Source organism: Macaca nemestrina, chromosome 13 (assembly GCF_043159975.1).
Source record: "Macaca nemestrina isolate mMacNem1 chromosome 13, mMacNem.hap1, whole genome shotgun sequence".
Lineage (NCBI taxonomy): Eukaryota > Metazoa > Chordata > Mammalia > Primates > Cercopithecidae > Macaca > Macaca nemestrina.
This window is the reverse complement of record NC_092137.1, coordinates 45,106,886-45,130,767: the sequence shown is the minus strand read 5'-3', so window position 1 is coordinate 45,130,767 and position 23,882 is coordinate 45,106,886. Positions and strand designations below refer to the sequence as shown.

The 23,882-nt window shown below is 49.1% G+C and overlaps 1 protein-coding gene and 1 long non-coding RNA gene across 2 annotated transcripts in view; one reads left to right on the top strand and one right to left on the bottom strand.

Moving 5' to 3' along the window:
* Positions 1 to 896: 896 nt before the first annotated feature.
* On the top strand, positions 897 to 16,441 carry LOC139358032 (uncharacterized). The gene is made up of 3 exons (XR_011612244.1): positions 897 to 1,286; positions 2,375 to 2,474; positions 16,278 to 16,441. It is a non-coding gene; the product is annotated as an uncharacterized lncRNA (long non-coding RNA).
* A 932-nt stretch (positions 16,442 to 17,373) lies between these two features.
* LOC105464948 (SIX homeobox 3) overlaps positions 17,374 to 23,882 on the bottom strand; it is a 33,697-nt gene continuing 27,188 nt past the window's right edge. The window contains exon 4 of the mRNA XM_011713121.3: positions 17,374 to 18,619. Coding sequence (XP_011711423.2) covers positions 18,503 to 18,619 — 117 coding nt within the window. The 3' untranslated portion in view covers positions 17,374 to 18,502. The remainder of the gene's footprint in view (positions 18,620 to 23,882) is intronic.

The window sequence follows — 23,882 nt, the reverse complement described above, 5'->3', positions numbered from 1 at the left end:
CCTCCATAATTTTGATTATTTTTTTGGTCTGGCCTTGTCTGATCTGATCAGGGTATTATTGTTTTCATCTCATAACATGATAGATGAAGTGTCCAAGTCAGGAGCTGAAATGCCTACTCTGTCATCTTTTTCCCCATCGTTTGCTTGTATTAATTGTCTAGTTTTTCAATCTAAAGATTGTTTACAACAATCCTTGAAAGTTTCTTAACCATTTGGGGATGGGTAATTTTACTAAAGCTAGATCCCATTGTCTTGGCACCCATAAACTCAAGCATTTCTGTAACATGAGGCACACAAATGGCTCAAGTCCCCACTTACAATCCTGTTGGGGACACCCCCTCTTCCCTTGGCATAGCTTGTATATAGCAGGTAACAAATACCCACCTGAAACACAGCCTGAAGGTGGGTGCCAGTGTCAAATCTTATATAAAACATTAGTAAAGGCTCACTTTACATTCTATAGGTAAAAATAAAATATGAATGAAAGTTCTGTTATTTTTGTGTCTCGCCCCAAGGCATCATTTTGTGGACTGAGTCATCGACCTTAGGTATCTAGAGAGGCTCCCTTGAACCTTGACAAAAAGGTTTTGAATAGAGAAGAAAGACTAGATTTAGAAAGTGTACAGCTAGAGGCTGATACAGAAAAGCTAACTTCAATTAAATAACGTGGTTTCAAAGCATGGCGGCAAAAGTTCTTATACTTGTCCCATCAAGAGGCAGAATTTATCTTCCTTCTCTTCCAACCTGGGCAGGCCTCTGACAATCAGGATGTGGTGGAAGTGGTTTTATGTAACTTCCAAGGCTAGGTCATAAAGGGATATGCAGATTCCACCTCATTTACTAGAACCCTCACTCGCTCACACGGGGAGTTCTGAGCCTCCCTGAGAGAAGCCCAACTGCCCTGAGGCTCATGATGTGCTCTAGTTGATAGTTCCAGCCCAGCCCCACCTTCCAGCCCTCCCTGCCAAGGCACCAGGTGTGCAAAAGACACTGTCTTGGACCCTCCAGACCAGCTCATTGGCCAACTAAATGCCCCATGGAACAGAAGAATCATCCGGGCGAGTGCTCTCTGAATTCCTCACGCACAAAATCATGAGCTATAAGAACAGGGTTGTTGTTTAGGTTTGGGTTTTGGTTTTTTGGGTTTTTTGGTTGTGATTGTTTTCGTTTTGAGACAGGGTCTTGCTCCGTTGCCCAAGCTAGAGTGCAGTGGCGCAATCACGGCTCACTGAAGATTCAATCTCCTGGATTCAAGCCTCCTACCTCAGCCTTCCAAGTAACTACAGGTGTGTGCCACCACACCTGGCTATTTTTTTTTTTTTTTTTTTTTTTTTGAGATGGAATTTCGCTCAGTCACCCAGGCTGGAGTGCAGTGGCGTGATCTTGGCTCACTGCAAGCTCTGCCTCCTGGGTTCACACCATTCTCCTGCCTCAGCCTCCCAAGCAGCTGGGACTACAGGCACCCGCCACCACGCCCGGCTAATTTTTTTGTATTTTTAGTAGAGATGGGGTTTCACCGTGTTGGCTAGGATGGTCTCAATCTCCTGATGTCAGGTGATCTGCCCATCTCGGCCTTCCAAAATGCTGGGATTACAGGCTTGAGCCACCACGCCCAGCCACTATTTTTTTTTTACTTTTTGTAGACATAGGGTCTCACCATGTTGGCCAGGCTGGTCTCAAACTCCTGGACTCAAGCAACCCTCCTACCTCAGCCTTCCAAAGTGCTGGGATTACAGGTGTGAGCCACTACGCCCAGCCTGTTGTTTTAAATCACTAAGTTTTGGGGTAAGTTGTCATGCAGGAGAGGATTACTAGACAATAAGGAAAGTGTTTCTCAAAACCCGAGGTCTCAAACAGTGGGACACACCACCTTGGGAGGGAGTAATTGTGGCCATTGTGTCAGTATTCAGTAAGAACTGGATGGGCCGGGTGCCGTGGCTCATGCCTGGAATCCCAGCACTTTGGGAGGCTGAGGCAGGCAGATCACCTGAGGTCAGGAGTTCGAGACCAGCCTGGCCAACATGGTGAAACCTCATCTCTCCTAAAAATACAAAACTTAGCCGGGGGTGGTGACGCATGCCTGTAATCCCAGCTACTCAGGAGGCTGAGGCAGGAGAATCACTTGAACCCAGAAGGTGGAGGCTGCAGTGAGCCAAGATGGTACCACTGTACTCCAGCCTGGGTGACAGAGTGAGACTCTGTCTCAAAAAAAAAAAAAAAAAAAAAAAAGAAGTGGAGAAACAGTTACCAAGGGTGGTGGGGAGGTAGCTGTGTTGCACAGAGTGCCGACCTTGAAGTCAGATGACACTAGTAAATCTTGCCACTTAGTAGCTAGGAGTCCTTGGGTGAGTCACTTCACCAGTGTTCCTCACAGGGTTGCAGTGAGCATTAAAGAGATATGAACATCATCTGCAAACTGGAAGGGACCCTGCTGCTATCAAGCTGTCAAATTGCAGGAAGGATTCCTGCATTGGGTGAGTAATTGAATTAGGTAAGTGAACTCTGGGATTCTATAAATACAGGATCAGTCCTAATTCATGTAGTAAGGTGTAAACGTGTAAAAATATATGCTCTCGGTCTGGCAATGGTCAAACTCCGTCTCTACTAAAAATACAAAAATCAGATGGGTATGGTGGCCTGTACCTGTAATCCCAGGTACTCGGGAGGCTGAGGCAGGAGAATCGCTTGAACCCGGGAGGTGGAGGTTGCAGTGAGGTGAGATGGCGCCACTGCACTCCAGCCTGGGCGACTGAGCAAGACTCTGTCTCCAAAAAATATATATATGTGTGTGTGTGTGTGTGTGTGTGTGTGTGTGTGTGTGTGTGCGCACGCACCCTCCAACCGTGTAGGTCCAGATTCCATCTTTCCAAAGACTGTTCAGAGTGAAATCCAGATGAGCATCTGCCTTTCAGCTTTACCTAACCCCTGAGAGATGAGAGGGTTGGCCAGGCAAGCTACCTTATGATGAGGCTGACAAAGTAAGCAAATCATAGACGCTGCAGATCCTGATGGCAGACCTCTGAGAGGAGGTTGAGGGTCTGGGGACAGTCCCAGAGTGTGGGAGTGGTGGAGAGCATCATTTACGACTTGCCCAAACTCTTCCGCAGTGTTCCAGGTCTGGAAGCACTGTCAGTATTTCTGACATGTTTATGAAGGATTGTTCACGATGCTCAGATAAAGAATCAGAAATGTCGAAGGTTTGAGGAGGAAAGTGGCATGGAGAAGGTCAGTTGGAGAAAAGATGATGTGGGTTTCTATGAGATATTAAAGCCCTAAATATAAAGGAGGGGATTCCCAGACAGCTGCCTCACATCCCTGCTTGCAAACTCAGCTTCCATCGCAAGCCACGGAGACGCGGAAGGTAAAGTTATGGCGCCACCTGCTGGAGAAATGTAGGCTCGGATTCCCTCCACTTGGAGATTCCGTTCCTCCCTAACACTCAGCCCTAAAGCTCAAGCGTCCAGAGACCCCCAAACCCTCAAGGGTGCCATGTACCAACCAGGTGGAAAACTACTGTCCTGCTTACCAATATGATTTCAGTTTTTCAAAGCTTGTGCTTTGGGGTCTGAGAAATGCAATGTTACAAGCCTAGCCGTCTTTCCCAAAGGAGACCGGTATAGAATAAACATGCTCCAAGCCCCTTAAAAAGGTAGGACCAGAGGAGGTTCACCTATTCGTAAATAATCAGCCCCCCTTGTCAGCCCACCATAGTGAGGGTCATCGTCCCAGACCAGGGACAGGTGCTGCCGAGGTTCCGGGAAGAGTCATGGGTCCATGAGAGATGAACGCCTTTCCTGGCACATGAGTCATCAGAGATCCAAAGCCAGTACGGACACTGATGAATGTGCAAGCGCTCCACTCTGTGTAGACCGGGTCTGAAGGGCTCCATAATGACCCAATCATGGCAGCAGATGCCCTGAAACTGGCTCCCTCCTGTAGGGATCATTAGAAAGCTATTAAGGGTGTCTAATTATTTCCTAGTGCTTATAAAGATGCCAATAAGCCAGGCAAGTTTTCTCACTTTTATGGAGATAATTAGAAGGCCAATTATTTTTTATGTCCATAAAAGAGTGAAACTTTAACCGCTGTCCCAGCAGCTGTATTTTATACCACCCTTATGACAGAAGCTGCTTTGTAGCACTTCATTACGCATTAACAAGGATCTCGGGTTTTTAAACTCCAAACCACAGTCTACCCCAGATTCAGAGTTAGTCTGAAGAAAGTGGAGCAGGAAAATAGGCAATAGATCATTCTCCAGGCGCTTTGGGGGAAGGGGTCATCTTGGCCATGCATTCTGCTTCAGAGGTTGTATCCTACCCAACTCTAAGACAGTGGTTCTCAAACTTGAGCCCATAGCAGACTCACCTGGAGGCTTATTTAAGCACAGATTGCTGGGCCCCACCCCAGAGTTTCTGATTCAGTAAATCTGCTGGGGTGGGGGGCAAGAAGTTACATTTCTGACAGTTTCCCAGATAATGCTACTATTGCTGGTGCTGGAACCACACTGCGAGAAACGCTGTTCTAAAACAAATGCTTTTAACTTGGACTCCACAGACACCCCGTTACCTTCACCAAGAGATTAATAGGTAGAATTCAAACAGGTCCATGACTTTGGTTAGGAAAAGGCTTACATCTTTGTCTTCACTAACTTCCAACTGAAATTTAGCTTTTTAAAAAATGATGAATGTAGGTAACAGACCACAGTAGTATTAGCAGTGATAACAGATATTTTCCAATCCCATTACGTAGTGGCAGGTTTCTGCAAATATCATCTATGCTCATCCATGTTTTAAAACTCCAGTGGTTACTAGTCCTGCCAGTAGATTTTATTCTTTAATCCATTAACAGAGAAGCACATATTACTATATCACTGCTTTAAAAATATTGTGATAACTGTATTTCAAAATGATTGGTTTCCTTTGATGTCCTATGTATTATCTTTTGTGCATTTGAAAGTGTTATTCAGACTGCCTGGGGAGGAGGGGGGAAGGGAAGTGGGACTCATGGCACACAAAAAAGTGTAAAAATCTTGCTCTAAAGGTATTAAATTAATCCTCAAGAAAAACTCAGAACTTCCTTCAAGGAAAAGTTTAAAAGAAGTGATAATGCTTGGATAAGTGAGGAGAGGATGGACAAGGAGATAGCCTAGAGGCAGGGGGATGGATGACTTGGCCAGATTGTTTTACCTCAGTGATGAATGGAGAGCAAGAAAGGTCCACTTGGTCTTCCCTGTGCTCTTCACAAGAGGTTAGGTCAGGCCTCTTAAAACACCACCCCTCCGCCAGGGGCGGGGGCTCATGCCTGTAATCCCAGCACTTTGAGAGGCCGAGGTGGGGGGGGGGGGGGTGGATCACCTGAGGTCAAGAGTTCGAGACCAGCCTGACTAACATGGTGAAGCCCCGTCTCTACTAAAAATACAAAAATTAGGGCAGGGTGTGGTGGCTCACGACTATAAACCCAGCACTTTGAGAAGCTGAGGTGGGTGGATCACCTGAGGTCAGGAGTTCAAGACCAGCCTGGTCAACATAGTGAAACTCCATCTCTACTAAAAATACAAAAAAAAATAGCTGGGTGTAGTGGTGGGCACCTGTAATCCCAGCTACTCTGGAGGGGGGCTGAGGCAGGAGAATCGCTTGAACCCAGGAGGCAGAGGTTGCCGTGAGCTGAGATCACACCATTGCACTCCAGCCTGGGCCAGAGTGAGACTCCGTCTCAAGAGAAAACAAACAAACACCACCCCTCAATTCTCAATTTGGTGTGAGCAGTGGTAATAGCAACTATAGCATCAATATTTTAAATATGAACTTCTATCAGGAGCCATATGGTTATTAAGGACTTAGGGGTATCATACATTTTCTCTGGGAGATCTGATTTTGTTTGTTTGTTTTTTGTGAAGCAGGTCATCACTCTGTCACCTGGGCTGGAGTGCAGTGGTGCTATCACAGTTCACTGCAGCCTTGACCTCCTGGGCTCAAGCGATCCTCCCACCTCAGCCCCCAGAGTAGCTAGGACTTCAGGTGCACGCCACCATATCAGGCTGATTTCTGTATTTTTTGTAAAGATGGGGTTTCGCTATGTTGCCCAGGCTGATACCAAAACCCTGGGCTCAAGTGATCCACTTGCCGCAGCCTCCCGCAGTGCTGGGATTACAGGCATGAGCCACTGCGCCTGGCCTGACAGCGGTCATGATTTTATGAAGTGCAGAGATAGAAAGGCTATCCACTCAGTAATTCAGAGATGAACCTGATCTCTTAACTCCAAATCCTGCACTTTCCAGCCAGTTGAAGGAATGGGGGTGTGTGTGTGTGTGTGTGTGTGTGTGTGTGTGTGTGTGTCTGGTGGAGAGAGTTGGGAGAGATGGCCCCCGTCATGAAGTCCTTCTTTACCCCTTCAGGCAAACAAGCCCTGTCCCTGTGGTCCCTAGACGCAACCCCAAAGTTCTCTTTTATGTGAACAAAGGAAAGAGCCTGGGATCTGCAGTCAGAGAATTGAGTTCCACTGCTGATTCTGCTATTGTGATTCCAGGTGATTTACTCAACCTCCCCAACCTTAGTCTCTACCTCTGTCAAATGAGTTTACCATCCCCCTGGCATCGCTGTGGTGCTCAGTGGGTACTTAGTAAATGCCAGTGGCCATCACTCTTACACCTTCCCCTGCTCCAGTGGCCCCATACCAGCACCGTCTCTCTACTTCCCTGTCAATGCCTGTCATTTTGGCCTGGCCACACTTCTCTTCCCTCCTTTTCCAACTCACCCCAATCTTGCTTACACCTAAATCTCCTAACTCTCCCAGGACTGGGCATCTCAGTATAGCTCACTCGGTATCTCCAGCTATGCAAAAGAGGGCCTGATTATGTCTCCTTTAAAGATTGCTGCTGGTTGTTGCCTGAACAGAAGAGTGGGTGCCTAGTCAGAAGAGAGAGATGGTTTCTTCCAGCAAGGCTTCCCTAGAACAGTTCAAATCTTTCTAGCATATTTCTTAGCCACAAAAAGTCTGGGACTTGTTTTGACTTTGTCCTTCCACTCTCCTGTGTGTGTTGAGACAAGTCCCCTAAACCTGTGGCTTTGAGTGCAACCCCCATACTTCTGCATCTTCCCCCTTCTCAACCCACCCCCCCTTTGTGGATGGCGCCAGAGAAGCACACTGACGCTTTGTTTAAGAAGTGGGAGGAACCGGCAGTGTCAACACCTCAATGTCTTGCATTCAAATGTGTTAATCCTTTTATTTGCTCTGCATCCTTAGGCAAGTCGCCTAACCTTTCTGGGCTTAGGATCAACATATCCTGGTGGAGGGAGGGAATGGTTGCTTCATTTTCCTGAGTGTCTAGAAAGAGCAAGAGCAGATTCAGTTTAAGCACCCCAAAGAGGGGTCATTAAAATTTAGAGAGAATGATAGCTATGTCACTAGATCCAAGATTCACAGTGTTTCCCCACATCCTGTTTCCTATCCAGCCGTCCTTGATACCTGCCTTATAAAAGAAACAGAAAGCGTAACCCTTAGGCATTCTGTACAGGGAAGATAGGCTTAAAAACAAAAATGACAGCATATGTGACAAGCACTACCCTGGCCTTATGGAAAAGCACTCTAGGTGCAGGTGAGTGAGTGACTGACTCCTCCTGGAGTGGGGTAGCTGGGCCCAGATGTGATTTGCACACTAGCTGAGCACAGTGGGCTGAGGGAAGGGAAGGATATGGAGGGGACGCCATGCATTAGGGGATAGTGTGCCATTCACCAAACTGGGGCATTCAGGAGGAGAAGCATGTTTGCCTTTTTTTTTTTTTTTTTTTTTTTTTTTTTTGAGATGGAGTGTCACTCTGTCGCCCAGGCTGGAGTTCAGCAGCGCAGTCTCAGCTCACTGCAACCTCCACCTCCTGGGTTTAAGCAATTCTCCTGCCTCAGCCTCCCATGTGGCTGGGACTACAGGTACGTGCCGCCACACCTGGTTAATTAGTTTTGTGTTTTTAGCAGAGATGGGGTTTTGCCATGTTGGCCAGGCTGATCTCGAACTCCTGACCTCAGGAGATCTGCCTGCCTCGGCCTCCCAAAGTGCTAGGATTACAGGCGTGAGCCACCGCACCTGGCCTCCAACGCATTCTTGAGGGAAGTATGTGCCCAAAGGACAAGCAAGAATAATAACCATAATCTTTGTAATAATGATAATGATAACTACAATAGTAACCTACATTGACTGGGAACTTACTAAGTGCCAGGCACTTTCTCGGTGTTTTGATTTGTTGTTTAATCTTCATAACAAACCCATAAGGTGGATATTGTTGCCTTCATTTTACAGACAGGAAAACTGAAGTATCAAGGGAATGTGTAACAAGCTCATTATCACACACCACTATGTGCCCAAATCCTGACATGGTGCCCTGGCGGGCCAGGTGGGCCAGACTCCGTTTACTCCCAGCTAATGACCACAGCCTTACAAGCCACCATGGGCCAAACGGTCACTATGCCTGTCCTTCCCAAATTGGCTGTGATCTTCAGCAGCTCCAGCAGTGAGAAACAGGTCATCTAGTAAGAAAGAATCAAGGTCCACAACTGAGCAGGCCCAGGCTGCAGGCCCTCGTCCGCCTCACCTGGCCAAGGGTGTGTGAGCCGATAACAAGCACTGAGGCTGAGGAGGCAGCTGAGGGAGCAGGAGGCGGCCTCTCCCTCATCAGAACTGGCCTGGCTCCTCCCACCCCAATTTCGCTTATTTAGATCCCTCTTCCTACTTGATTAGGGAGTTTCATGTCTAGGCCAGGATCCTGATCCACTACTGAAGGGGGATGGAGAAAGGGTGAAGAGGTGGGAACAGAGAAGAGCCTCAACATCCCCCTGCCCCCGGCTACTGCTCTTTCTCCTGTTAACTCACCGGGTTCAATAGGCCAGCCTGGGAGCCTGACATCACCCCCACTTCCACCTCCCACCTCCAGGGAGGAGTCTTGCTGTGCGTGTGTGTGCGTGCATGTGTGCGTGTGTAGGGGTTGGGGAGGTCCCTACCACACCTTACCTCTGACTTTCCCTGAGCTCTGGCCCCAGATCAGTTCACAGATACGCTGGACACAGGGCTGAAAGTTAGGCAGCAACCAGGACAGCTGGATCCGGAATCCGGGAGAGGCCAGGCTGAGACGCTTTCTGCCTCCAGGGCCTGAGAGGCGGGGCTCAGCCAGGGCTGGGGACTGCATAGATCCACAGCAGCCAGGGTCTTGCCCACAGCCCAGCAGCTCCTCTGAAGCACTGGAATCCCTCTCACCCGCTCCCAGCTCAGGAAGTCCCTTAGGTAACTGAATATAAAGACCATCTTCTCCCTCTGCTTTTACCTCCCAGTTTGAGCAAATAGGAAGCTGTTGCTGCTGCTATTAGAAAAGTGATTTTTGTAGCGACTCTTGTTTACACAAAACTTTTGTCAAGCGTCCTAGAACCTTAAGTTCTTTCAGTCTCATCGGTAAAGTGGGACTAATAGCTTAAATGGGATAATACATGCAAAAAGTTATCTTAGTCCCCTCAGGCTGCTATAACAAAACGCCAACCTTACGAACAACAGAAATGTATTTCTCAGGGTTCTGAAACTGGGAAGTCCAAGATCAAGGCGCTGGCAGATTCAACGTCTTGTGAAGGATCCCTTCTGGTTCATCACATGGTGGAAGGGGCAAGAGATCTCTCTGGGGTAACTTTTATAAAAGCACTAATCCCATTTATGAGGGCTCTGTCCTCGTGACCTAATCACCTCCCAAAGTCCCAACTTCTTAATACAATTATACTGGTGATTAGGTTTCCCAGATAAAATTGGTAAGGTCAACCAGGCACCGAGGCTCAAGCCTGTAATCCCAGCGCTTTGGGAGGCCAAGGTGGGTGGATCACCTGAGGTCAGGAGTTCAAGTCCAGCCTAGCCAACATGGTGAAACCCCATCTCTACTAAAGCTACAAAAAAAAAAAATTAGCTAGGCATGGTGGCACGCACCTGTAGTCCCAGCTACTCAGGAGGCTGAGGCAAAAGAATCGTTTGAACCTGGGAGGCAGAGGTTACAGTGAGCCAAGATCGCACCACTGCACTCCAGCCTGGGTGAGAGAGCAAGACTCCATCTCAAAAAAAAAAAAAAAAGAAAGAAAGAAAGAAATTGGGCCGGGCACGGTGGCTCAAGCCTGTAATCCCAGCACTTTGGGAGGCCGAGACGGGCGGATCACGAGGTCAGGAGATCGAGACCATCCTGGCTAACACGGTGAAACCCCGTCTCTACTAAAAATACAAAAAATTAGCCGGGCGAGGTGGCGGGCGCCTGTAATCCCAACTACTCGGGAGGCTGAGGCAGGAGAATGGCGTGAACCTGGGAGGCGGAGCTTGCAGTGAGCTGAGATCCGGCCATTGCACTCCAGCCTGGGCGGCAGAGCGAGACTCCGTCTCAAAAAAAAAAAAAGAAAGAAAGAAAGAAAGAAAGAAAGAAACTGGGGAGTTCACAAACATTCAGACCATAGCAAAAGCCTAGCACAGAACATAACTCCACAACTGCCGGCACTCAACAGAGGCTGGTGTTTCTCCCTTCCTCCCCCACACCCTCCTCAGCATGGGGCTCAGCACTGGGACTAGGAGAGGAGAAGGACCAAGCCACCTCTGGCGAAACAGGCCCCTGTGGCTGTGGCTGTGGCTGGACTGAGATTCTGTGGTCAGGTCTAGGCAAGGGACACCTCAGACCAAAACGCGGTTCTAGAAGGAAGATTTTCCAAAGCCAGGATGTTACACTTGGAAAAGAGAATGCCCCAGAGTGACTGAATACTGGTCTCCAATTCAAGGAGTACCTCACTACTTCTAAGAATGGGATGGGATTCATCCTAAGGAAGCCCCAGGGGTAGATAAGGGACACATAGAGGGCGCTATAGGGAGAGACTTTGAGTCAGGAAGAAAGAACTCTTCAGAGGTGAGTCCAGAGATGGCTGGGCTGGTTTGGGAGTGGCGAGTTCCCAGTCACTGGAGATGATCAGGCAGAGGCTGGGTGAGCTCAAGAGGATTTGGGACTGGAAGAGGGACTAGAGTAAATGACTTTCACCTTCCCTAATCTGGGGCTTCTGAGTCTATCAAAATAGGTGGCTACCAAGAGGTATGATTTGAGGACCCTTCACCCCAAATCTCTCTTTTGTCCATTACCGATGCCTGACATTCCCCAGTTATAGATTCATTGCTTTGGGTTAAGACAGTGTCTCTTGCAAAATGCCAGGCTCCCTGGTTGGTGTCACCCTGGTTTATCAGAGACCTGATCTTGGACTTTCCAGCTACCAGAACTGTGAGCCAAATACACAACTTTTCTTTATTTATCACCCAGGCTCAACTATTCTGATATAGCAGCAGAAAACGGACTAAGATAGATGTCAAATTTTATGTTGTATATATTTCATGATAAAAAATTACACCCTCCAGAATTGGGAGATTCAGAGAGGATCAGTGAGGGAGGCTACAGATTCTGTTTCCACAGACACAGCCTACTGGCCCTTTGCCATGGATACCTGTGCACTGCCCACTCCCTGCCCCAGTGCCTGCAGTTGTGGCCGGGCCCCAGGCCCTATGTTCATGGGGGAAAAGGTGCTAGTAGGGCTTAAGGGAAGGAGCTCCAAGGCTTGCTGAGTGAGAGGCTCAAATATCCAGTAGCCCCACTTAGGACTGAACACCGGGGCACGGAGCTATAGAAAGCTAGTTGGAGTGATGGCTGAGTGAAGCAGTAAAGTTGCCGGGAGCCTGAGGGCAAACCAGGGGCAACAGGAAGGGGAGGAGTAGGAAGCTCACTAGGGACAACAATCCTGAAAATATCCTCCCATTAGAAAGGGGCTTCATTGTCCAAATGGGCATCCTGTGGTCAGTGGCAGCTGCAGAGTTCTCGTGGAGCAGGACCCTAGAGTAAGCACTCTTTGGGTACTTAGACAACAGGATATTTGGTGCCCCCACCACTCCTGGAAAAAGCCCAGGCTTTGCTCCGTGACACAAGGAGGAAACAAACAGCAAGCAGACTGCTTCTGAGTCGGTAGAAGGAAGAACTTTCTAACACAGCTGCAAATGGATTGGGCCTCCTTGAAAGGTGATGAGTTTCCCACCCTAAAGGTTTTCCAAGATAAGCTGTCCTCTGCAGATTCAGAGCTCCATATGGGAGAGTGGGAGGGGATGCCCTGAAGAGGAGGTATTGTGTAAAGGAGTGGCCGCTGCTTTTCAAAGAAGCCACTAGTCCTCGCAGGAGACTATCTGGCCCAGGACACTAGAAAATCCCCAACTGCCATTCTGGAGTTTCCTTCCATCCTGCTTGGCATGAGGGGCCAGGCAGCAGAGCCCACTCCCTGACACTGCCTGGAGAAAGTGCCAGGTGGGGGCACAGAATGGCTTTCTGTTCCTTTGCCTTAAATGCTAGGGTGGAGAGAAGACTGGCAGGAGGAAGGGCACAGAGAGACATGGCATGTCACCCTCTCCCTCTCAAAGGGCTACTTCAGAACCTAAGAGCTGGTGGCCCTGGACTGGGCTGGGCAGGAGTGGGAGGACTCTGGGCTCCCAGTATGTGGCAGGTATGAGGTCAGCCCACCTCACAGGCAGGATGTGTCCTGGCCCAGGTGACCTGGGCAGTTTTTGCAGCCTCTATCCTTGGGGCAGAAGAATGGACTCTACAGAGAGAGCTTCATTTATTTTTTATTTTTTATTTTTTTGAGACACAGTCTAGCTCGCTTGTCAGGCTGGAGTGCAGTGCGGTGGCACAATCTCGGCTCACTGCAACCTCCGCCTCCCGGGTTCAAGTGATTCTCCTGCCTCAGCCTCCCAAGCAGCTGGGACTACAGGTGCGTACCACCACACCCAGCTAATTTTTGTGTTTTTAGTAGAGATGGGGTTTCACCATGTTGGCCAGGATGGTCTTGATCTCTCTTTTTTTTTTTTTTTTTTTTGAGACAGAGTCTGACTCTGTCGCCCAGGCTGGAGTGCAGTGGTGCGATCTCGGCTCACTGCAAGCTCTGCCTCCCGGGTTCACGCCATTCTCCTGCCTCAGCCTCCTGAGTAGCTGGGACTACAAGTAGCTGGGACTACAGGCACCTGCCAACACACCCGGCTAATTTTTTTTTTTTTTTAATTTTTAGTAGAGACGGGGTTTCATCGTGTTAGCCAGGATGGTCTCAATCTCCTGACCTCGTGATCCGCCGGCCTCGGCCTCCCAAAGTGCTGGGATTACAGGCGTGAGCCACCACACCCCACCAGTCTTGGTCTCTTGACCTTGCGATCCTCCCACCTCAGTGTCCCAAAGTGCTGGGATTACAGGGGTGAACCACCATGCATTTCTAAGAGGTTCTGGAGAGGACAGCACTCAGCCCCAAAGACTTGAGTGATCCCTCATGGTGGGATTGAAGGTGGGATTGGCAGGTTAGATGAGGGCATCTTTGGGGGCAGAGGGGTTTTCTGGCACTTTTTCACCCCACCTCGCTCCCTGTCCCACCTGGGGACTCATTTAGACTACAGGCAGGAAGGTCTGGGTACACTTGAAGGTCCCAAACCGGCTGCACATGAGAATCACCTCCAAGGCATGTTAAAAACACAGACTCTTAACTGTGAAGCTCCCTTGCTTCAAGGAGCATCTCAGTAAAAGCACAAAATCCTATAGCAAGTGAATATATCCAGGAACAAGAGCTGAGAGGAGAGAGCGCCGTCCCTGCTGGAGCTTTTGCCTGACAGGGTTAAGGATCGGGTGGCAGTGAGAGAAAGTCGTGCGTGCCTGGCTTCATAGGCATCCCACATTGAGCACTTACGGGCATGTGCGAACTGCCCGCAGCCTCGTGAGATAGCCAGCAAACCGTCTGATGATCTCTACAGTTGTCTGGGTCCCAAAAATGGCCCATGAGTCACCACTGCAGGGTCCCCAGAGCCTGGCAGACAACCACACAGCAGCCAAGCTCCAGAGATGGCCTCAGGGGAGAATCTGACTTTCTGGGAGCGCCTCCCCAGGCGCTGCTGGAACCTTTGCCTCCCCTTGCTTCAGCCGCTCCTCGGTGTCTACGCCCGTCTGAATGTCTGTGGCTGGGTCACCGCCCAAGCTGATGAGTGTTTAGAAAACCCAACAGGGGCTGTTTTCTCCTGGTGACAGGCAGAGACAAGGGGGAGCTCAAGTGAGGTGTCACCTCAGAGGATGCGCAGACCTGCCTCCAGTCACACGTCACCTGATCCCCAGGTCAAAGGCAGAGGTCAAAAGGGGTCCAGGGAATCATCTGACAGCTCAAACCGGGGAACAATACCGAGCACCAGCAGAACTGTGTCCTGCCTGCAGATTCCCCACCGTGGGGAATGCAGGGGGCTGAAAGGAGCAGAAAGGTCCTGTCCCTAAACCTGGGACCTTTTCCTCAGGGCAGAATTGCTTTAATCTGTGAGTAGCTAAGCAAGGATGCCCCTCCATCAGACTCTGGTTAACTGTAGATTCTTAGCCATGATAATCTGATTAGCAAACAGCTCATTTCTCTGCCAGGCCTTCCACCTTCCTCCGCTCATGCAGTGCTCACATAACACTACTCATACAGTAATTCAAATAACAATGATGGCTGGGCACAGTGGCTCACACCTGTAATCCCAGCACTTTGGGAGGCCAAAGTGGGAGGATTGAGACCAGCCTGGACAACATAGTGAACTCCCATCACTACAAAAAAATTTAAAAATTAGTTGGGTGTGTTGGCACATGCCTGTGGTCCCAGCTACTTGGGAGGCTGAAGCAGGAGGATTGCTTGAGCCCAGGAGGTAAAGACTGCAGTGAGTCGTGATCGCATCACTGCACTCCAGCTTGGGGACAGAGCAAGACACTGTCTCAAAAAAAAAAAAAAAGTTATCACTTGCTGAGTTCTTCATATGTCCAAACCTGTTATCCCTGCACATGCATTCCTGTATGTTCATCATGGCAGCCCTTGGCCTTCCTGTACTGCATTGACTTCTTGGACAACACTCTCTTGGTTTTCCTCCTGCGTCCCCGGTCACGTGTCAGCTTGTTTTGCTGGTTGTTCCTCATCTCTCTTCTCCCCGGCCCATAACAGTCGGAGTGCCCAGGGCTCCGGCCTTGTTCCTTTTCTTTTCTCCTTCTCCACTCTCCCTTAGTGAGATTATCCCACTCTGTGGTCTTAAACATCATCTCTATAAAATCTGCCGACAACTCAAACCTGTCCACCTCTCCCGAACTCCTACTCATAGGCCCAACTGCCCACTCAACCTCTCTATCTGGATGTTTCACAGATGCTCAGACTCAACATGTCCAACCTGAAATCCTGATTGCTCCTATTCCTACCCCAAACATGCCTCACTCTCACCCTCAGCTCTCCCAGTTTCTGCCAATGGCAGCTCCCACATTCCACTTGCTCAGAACTTCCTAGGGTCCCCAGTTTCCTTGAGTGTGAGGCAATTCCCTGTGATGACCTGAAGGGCTTGGCGGGACCGCACCCTGACCCAACATGGTTTCTGTGCCTCGCGCTTCAAGTTACGCTGGCCCCCTTGCTGTTCCTCAAGCACAGCAGGCATATCTTCGGCCTTCACTGTAGCTGTTCTCTCTTCTTGGAACACATCCCTTCCAGATATTTCCTTGGATCACCTTCTTCAAGTTCTTCTCACATCTCACTTTCTAACAGAGGCCTAAACTGACAACTCCATTTCTTGCCACCACTTTCCCCCACCCCACATCTCCTGGTCCCCTTATCTGACCTCACTTTTTATTATTCCTTGTTACCTTCAAACACACTACATGTTTTACTTATTGATTTTGTTTCCTTTTCATGCTTCTCTTTAGAGATGAGGACACATCTTTTTTGGGTCCATCGATGTCACTCAAGTTTCTAGAACAATGCCTGATACATCATAGGTGCTTAATAAACAATGCTGAATTGACTCACATAAGCTGCTGAATCTCCTCCAGGCCAATTTGAAGAGCTTCAGAGGCTGCATATCAAACACACTAAGCTGTTACCACACTCACATTAAGTTTCCCGCTTACAATTTCCTGTCTATAGAATCTTGACACATTTCATTTATGATTGGCTTCGATGTCTCAATCATTAGGCATATTTGGGAAATATGAGATCCTAACTTACAATCTGATTTCAAATATTTTACAAATATTAAATATTTATTTATTTATTAGTGACAGCATTTCGCTCTGTTGCCCAGGCTGTAGTGCAGTGAAGGGATCATGGTTCATTGCACTTGAAACTCCCGGGCTCAAGCAATCCTCCCACTTCCACCTCCCGAGTAGCTGGGACAACAGGCAAACACAACTGCGCCCAGCTAATTTTATCTTTATTTTTTGTAGAGATGCAGGGTCTCCCTGTGTTGCCCAGGCAGGTCTGAAGTTCCTGGCTTCAAGCAATCCTCCGACCTTGGCCTCCCAAAGCACTGAGATTACAGGTGTAAGCCACCACATCCGGCACAAATATTAAATTAACAAACTTTGGGTATACTAATAAAATGTGTATCAATGGGATTTTTATAGTTCTCATTTCGTATTTGAACCCATAACGTATTTTCAAGATCTGAAATATTGTCATAGGCCCCACGACTCTGGTGCCTACAGGAAAAAGTCTGATGATGTCAGTGGTGGAGTTGAAGAGTGGACAAAACCCACCTGCTAAGAGGACAGCCTTAAAACCTGGTTCCAGAGATGTCCTCAGTCTTGAATGACCTTCTGATTTTTAAACATTCACTCTCCAGTCTCCATGAGGCATGGCTGGGCAGCTTTCCTCAGGTTCCTGGAGGCCCAGCCTTACGATCAAGACTCTTCTTGCCTTCATGTCCATACGCATGCATCCTGTGAAACTTGCTTTCTGGGAAACCATGTGACTCTGTACTCTGAGAAGTCAAAAGAACCCCACCCACCCTCTCTCCAATCTCTAGGTCCTGTTTTCTTTGTCATTTCTGCACATGTGGTTGCTAGATGGATCCTAGTCTCCCTCATTACCTTCTTACCTGGGATCTTTTCAGTCACGAGTGTCTACAGTGGGCAGAGCATACAAGAAGAAGGGCTCTTGTACATAACTGGTATAAGCCTCTGCAGAGTCACAGTTTAAAGAACCTTTGTTCAGTCTCCTGACTGTAAATAGCTGGGCATGCAAACAACATTAGCCTGTCTCATGAAGCCAGGACATGGCCTGCCCCCACCTTCACTGTATGTTGTCACTCCCTGTCCATGCTGCCTACACTCACACTGAGTCCCAGGAACGTTGGTGGCCCATTAGTCCCCTATCTGTGTGGTGGCCTTTGGGTTTGCGCTCTGAACTTGCACCTTCACACCTTCAGTTTCAGGGTAACCTGTACTTGCTCTGCAGCTGTCTTGGCCCTCTTAGGGATCCCTCTGGTTTCTGGCTCCTGTTAAAAACAACAACAACAACAACAACAACAACAAACTCTTTATTCAACACTTCCAGATTCACCAGGCTGTGGACAGACATGTCTCAGCAACCTTGCCGGCACAACATTCCTACACCAGGATGTTCCTTCCCTCAGACCTCTAGGGAGTCTCATCCTGCCTTCTGTCTGCTCTTTTTCCCCACCCCTAGCCCTTGACATTGGGGCTACACATGGCATGTGGCATAAAAGGAACATGAGCCTGGGAGGTGTTGGTGTTACAGATTTAGTTTCCGATTCTGAATGTGCCACTCTCTATCTCAGTGACCTCAAGTATGTCATTTAGTGCATTATTTAACCTCTGTGACCCTCAGGTTTCCATTAGTCAAATGGGTTTTATAATAATATTTATATCTCAGGAGCTCTTTAAGAATTCATGTCAAGTACCTTGGATAGCGCCCGGTGCAGGGTAAGTACTCACTTAACCTTAGGCTTCCTCTGACTTTGCCTTTCTGCCCTCTAACATCTATAAGTGCTGTTTTTGAGGGAGGGGGTCTTGGCTTCAGTCTTAATTCATGCCGTCTTCCAACTCGGGCTCACATATGTCAGCATAGCCAATGTGCTGATTCTCCGTGTCTTCTGTCTTTCGCCAGGCCTTCTTAGAGTTCTGCCTAGTTCCTTAGTGCGATAATGTGTATGAGGACACCAGGGTGGGGGTTGACCTCCGCTATACCAGGGCTCTCTGTGACCCTGTCTGTGCTTGCTTCACAATTCTTCTGAAGTGCCCCCTTTGCTCTCACCCCACTAGACCCGCATTCTATGGTCAAGAGAAAGAGAGGTGAGAGGCTGGGTCTTTTCATACAGTTTTTGACATTAATCCTGAGTCTTTCAGAAATGGCGAATTTAAAAAGCACTCCCCCTTGATAGGAATGAACACATCACATTTTTCTATTGATGTACTGGGTCTGCATTTGTAAATCATCTAGGCAGCCCCCTAGATTTCTGCAGAGCCCATCACTTTGCTGGCTCCCCACCACCCTCACTGAGGCACAAATGCTTGCAAAGAATGTTAGTCTCCAGGAGCGTCAGCAATGGCTCTGGCCTCTGAGTCGTCGGATGTCAGATTTCTTTTCGGAGATGATTATTTGTGATGTCATTTATCCCGTGTATGTGGCTCCAATTTTACAATATATGTTACAATATATCCCTCTGTCCTCTGTCCTGACTACCAAGGCCAACTGAAGACGATGGGCCCATCTCTGAAGACTGGAAGCTGCTCCTCCAGCTGGCTTGGGATGTAGGTGGCCTTGTCTGCAAACAGAGAGAGGGATGAAATCAGTGGGTTCTTAGGCTTTTGCAGACCTTGATCTCCTGTGACAGACAAGAGCCTCTCTGCTGCTGCTACAGTTGTCACAGTGGAAACCTCTTCCCCAAAAAGCAAGTTGTCACCAGCCTGGCTGCCCACATGGGGGCCTGGGTGACGAATGTCTTGCAATTATTCTTCAGTTGATGCCAGAAACAAAAAGTATATATCCCACACTCTAGGATTTGAGACCAGCTCCCAGGACCCCTCTTAGCACGGTGAGTCTTGGGGAATGCAGGCTCTGGGCTCATCTCTTACCACATGCCCTTCCCCCACCCCACCCCTATTTCCCTGCAGATGAACCAAATTAAACTGCACAGCCTCAAAGGGAGAGGTTGCCAAAAGACAGTCTGAGGGGAAATGGGAAGAAGCAATCCCCATTCTGCTTTAGGGCTGGGGACAAAAGGGTTCCTTCTTCCTTGAATACTGTTAATCACAGGCCTTTTGGGGGCCCTGCTGGAGACATCCCATGGGCTGTCCTCTAAATCACATGAGGTGACTCGTCTCCACCCACATCAGCCACCCTGCTTTCCACACTGTGGAAACTTCTCTGTTCTTCTCTGACAATTGAATGCCAAAATTTTTGAGGTTCTTTCCTGCCAATAAATTCTGTTTTGTTCCAGGGGAAATAGGAGTCTACCATAAATGCTTTATTTGTATGCAGTATTTATAGTGTTTGTCCACCTAAGTATGATCAGTGTTTTCCTTTTCACATCCAGCCAGCCATCCTGGGTCTTCTTGCAGGACGGACAGTCTGGAGGCACTGAAACAGGTGCAGGAGATAGAGAGGATGTCCCCTGGCACTAAGACAGATCGCATTTGACCCCACTGTTCTCTGTCAGTCGATGGGGAAGGCACATTTTAACAAGAGTGGGGATCCCTCTCAGGTTCTTTGAGGTGCCGCCACTCCTGCTCTACCGGCAAACCTAACACCTATTCAATATCATGCCCGTAAGGTATGAACACTGGGGACTAATCGAGAAGAGCAGTGAAGGGGAAACTGAGGCAAGGGCCAAGGCCAGGCCAGTGGGTATTGCTGCTTCCAAGGCAGCTGGGGAGGAGAGATCCCATTTCCTGAGCTAAGCTTGTTCCATTTCAGTTTGAACAGATGGAAATATAGTTCAATGTTTCAACATCATTTGCCTTTCTCGTGCTAAAATATTGATAAGTGCTGCCCGGGCTGATGCCCCCGCAGTTCCGAGCAGTAACTGGAGCATGATGTGTACTGAAGTGAGACATGGCAAAGCCTTTAACGAGTGTTTAAAATTCCTGGAATAATGCTCAACACTGGCTCGGCTCGTTCGGCTCCTGAAAACTGTCCCCCCTCCGGGTCGCCCTCTAATCGGCAGGAGGAGTGCGAGCACAGCCCGGCCCCCCTGCTGGTGGCAATTAGTGCAGCAGCTGCTCGTCTTCAGGACGGGAAACAATGCAGGGGGTGCCTGCATCTGCCCAGGCGGCTGAGCCAGGCAGGGAGGCTGGCGCACCAGGGAGGCGAGGACACAGGGAGCTGGCTCCTCCACCTGCAGGGGGCTGTCACACGGAACTCAGACCCCAGGGAGAGGGAACACTGGATGGGGCCCTCCAGAAAGGCAGATGAGGGAAGGGCAAGAAAAGAGGGAAGAACGCTGGGCACGGTGGCTCACGCCTGTAATCCCAGGACTTTAGGAGGCCGCCATAGGTGGATCACCTGAGGTCAGGAGTTCAAGACCAGCCTGGCCAACATGGTGAAACTCTGTCTCTACTAAAAAAAAAAAAAAAAAAAAAAAAAAAAAAATTAGCTGGGCATGGTGGTGTGTGCCTGTAATCCCAGCTACTCGGGAGGTTGAAGCAGGAGAATTGCTCAAACCCAGGAGGCAGAGATTGCAGTGAGTCAAGATCATGTCACTGCACTCCAGCCTGGGCGACAGAGTGAGACTCCATCTCAAAAAAAAAAAAAGAAAGACAGAAGAGAAAATGGAGAAAAAGGGAAAAGAGGAAGATGAAGAGGGTAGGGACTTAAGAAGGAAGGGGAGAGGAGGAAGAGAGGAAGTAGCCAGGGAAGAGCTTGCCAAGCTCCGAAAAGAGAATCCAATGTGTGGCTGTAGAAAGGGAAAAAGAACCCTCAGGAGGGCCTCAGCCACTGGCATCCCAGTCCTAAGACACCTCTTTGCAAGTTGCAGCCAAGTTGCAGCCATGACGAAGGCCCCCAGACCCAGAGCTGAGAGGAAACCTACAGTGTGGACCTGGGATGTCACTTCAAAGGTTTAGAACAATCCAGGCTTCCCAGGCAAGGCTCTCCCAGGATCACAGTATCCCCCGTGTGGCGATCAGGTGGTCTAATTGTAGAATGTTAAATTTCTCACATACTTTAAGGTGCTGGGTTTTTGGTTCACAATTTTTGAAAACTCTTGGCTGGGTGTGGTGGCTCATGCCTGTAATTCCAGCACTTTGAGAGGCTGAAGTGGGTGGATTACTTGAGGCCAGGAGTTCAAGACCAGCCTGGCCAACATGGTGAAACCCCGTCTCTACTAAAAATACAAAAATTAGCCGGGCATGGTGGCGGGCACCTGTAGCCCCAGCTACTTGGGAGGCTGAGGCAGGAGGATCACTTTAACCCAGGAAGTGGAGGTTGCAGTGAGCTGAGATCATGCCACTGCACTCCAGCCCGGGTGACAGAAAGAGAATCCAACAACAACAACAAAAAAAAACCTCTTTATAGATCTTTGTGAGATTGTTCAGAATAATGTTTTCCAGGAGGCCTACTTGAATCAACAAGATGATGTCAGCTCTTTTCAACAGTGACATGGTTAAGAGAGAAAGCAAGACTGTGAGAGAAAGCAAGGCTGTGCCCCAGAAAGCTGTGGGGTATCCCCATTGGAAGGAATTCCAGGCTGGTGAGTGTATGGGACTTAAGTCAGTAGAACTCAGAGCCACTAAGCGAAAGTATAAGCATTATTATTATACATGATCATAGATTGATTAATATTTACAACAGGAAAGAAAAAATAGGGCCGGGCGCGGTGGCTCACGCCTGTAATCCCAGCACTTTGGGAGACCGAGGCGGGTGGATCATGAGGTCAGGAGATCGAGACTATCCTGGCTAACATGGTGAAACCCCGTCTCTACTAAAAATACAAAAAATTAGCCGGGCGTGGTGATGCGTGCCTGTAGTCCCAGCTACTCCGAGGCTGAGGCAGGGGAATGGCATGAACCCAGGAGGCGGAGCTTGCAGTGAGCTGAGATGGTGCCACTGCACTCCAGCCTGGGCGACAAAGCGAGACTCCGTCTCAAAAAAAAAAAAAAAAGAAAAAATAAGAAATCTACAACGGGTTGGAAAGCAAGGCCCAACGAACTCATTACTTATGCTCTTACCTCTGCCTTCCACAAAATAAAACTCAATGAAGTAATGTAAATATAACAATCCTATTTTCTGAGACCAAAAAAAAAGGGGGGACGTGATCTGACACACAGGAGGATATTTATGGAAGCAAACAAGGTGCAGTATAAAATGGAAAGAGTCAGGCCAGGAAGGTCTAGGATGTAAATACAGAGAGGCTGGGGCAGACCATGGGCCTCCAGAGGCCCGCCTGGGGCCGCTCTGATTGGACAAATCTGCATAGAGGAGGAACTGTCTGGAGCCAGGAAGTGCTATGGGGTCTGGGTGTCTGGGGAAGCTGGCAGCAGCCTCATCTTGTCCTTCATCCACAAGTCAGGCCAGCTGGGTGGGGAATGCCTGGCCCAGTGGCACAATGATACTTCTATCTATACACATTAGTTCCAGGCATCTTTCCTCACCCCCATGATGTTTTAGCAGCTGGCCCCTGTCCAGCCACCCTAACAAGGCCAGCCCATCACCCAAACCATTTCTACGTGGGCTGTTTCTGGAACCAGCACAGTCCCTCTGGGCTGAGGCCTTGGCAATGGGTCTGCCCTCTGGGAAGGGGGCTCTGTCTGTGATTATTCTCCAAGTTCTTCTTCAGCATCTGTCCATCGAGTGATTGGGGCATCTGGTTTCCATGACCAGAGGTGGGGGTGGGAAGGAGGGGCTGTGGTTGTGGCCAAGGCGGAGACCCCTCCAGAGGCTGGCCATCTTCTCAAGAGTTTATCTGCAAGAGTTGAAGAGCCCTACCTTCAGGCAGCCAGCCTAAGCACTGCGGCCGGGGCTGGCGGGGAGGTCAGCACCTGTGAGAAGACAGACGGGATAGGGAGTCCTGGGGTGGCCAGAGTGAAAGGAGTAGTAGCCAAGGACAAGGGCCAGACACCAGGGGCAGTCCACATTTCTAAACTTGGTGAAATGTTTCCAGCCCCACAACCAATCTGGTTATCACAACCAGTGCCAACTGTTATTACCACGAATTCAGAGAGGAGCAAGACCAGAGCTCAGATTGCTGGAATAACAGGACCAAGGTTACAAGGCCTGCGTTTCCCCCCAATGCACAGTGTTACCTTGAAGAATTTCCAACCCAGAGATGCCCCTGTTCCTACAAATCACCTGGGATCTTGTTAAAATGCATTTTTCTTTTTCTTTTTCTGAGATGGAGTCATCACAGGCTGGAGTGCAGTGGTGCAATCTTGGCTCACTGCAGCCTCTGCTTCCCAAATTCAAGCAAATCTCCTGCCTCAGCCTCCCAAGTAGCTGGGACTAGAGGCCAGCACCACCATGCCTGTTAATTTTTGTATTTTTAGTAGAGACGAGGTTTCACCATGTTGGCCAGGCTGGTCTCAAACTCTAAAATGCATTTCTAAAGAGTCCCCAAGAGATACCAGCGCTTCCAGGACCCCTCCCTCACCCTTGCACTGAAGAACAAGGCCCTCAGGCAGTATTTTCCCATCCTTCCTGTTAATAAGAATCACCTCCAGCACCTGGGGATTCCAACGCAATAAGGACTCAGAACCGTGACCGTTTGACGAGAGCCTCAGGTGCCCCTCATGTTCAGATAAGTTTGGGAAACACTGCCCCAGACGTGCGGGAGAGATGTGGCCCCCGCGGGGAAGCTTTAGCAGGGCCCCAGGGATGGAGACCTTTTTCACGGACATCCCGAGTCTCCCAGGGGCCCTTCGCTCCCGCAGGAGAATACCTGCCTTGGCCCTGAGGGTGCTTCAGTGTTCAGCCTTGGCCGGCTTCTTTCCCTCTCTCTGCCTCCACCTTCTCATCTGCATTATGGGAACCAACATCCAAAGGCCAGGACAGATGGAAGGGGCCACCCAGAGAAAGGGGGCATTTGGAGAAGG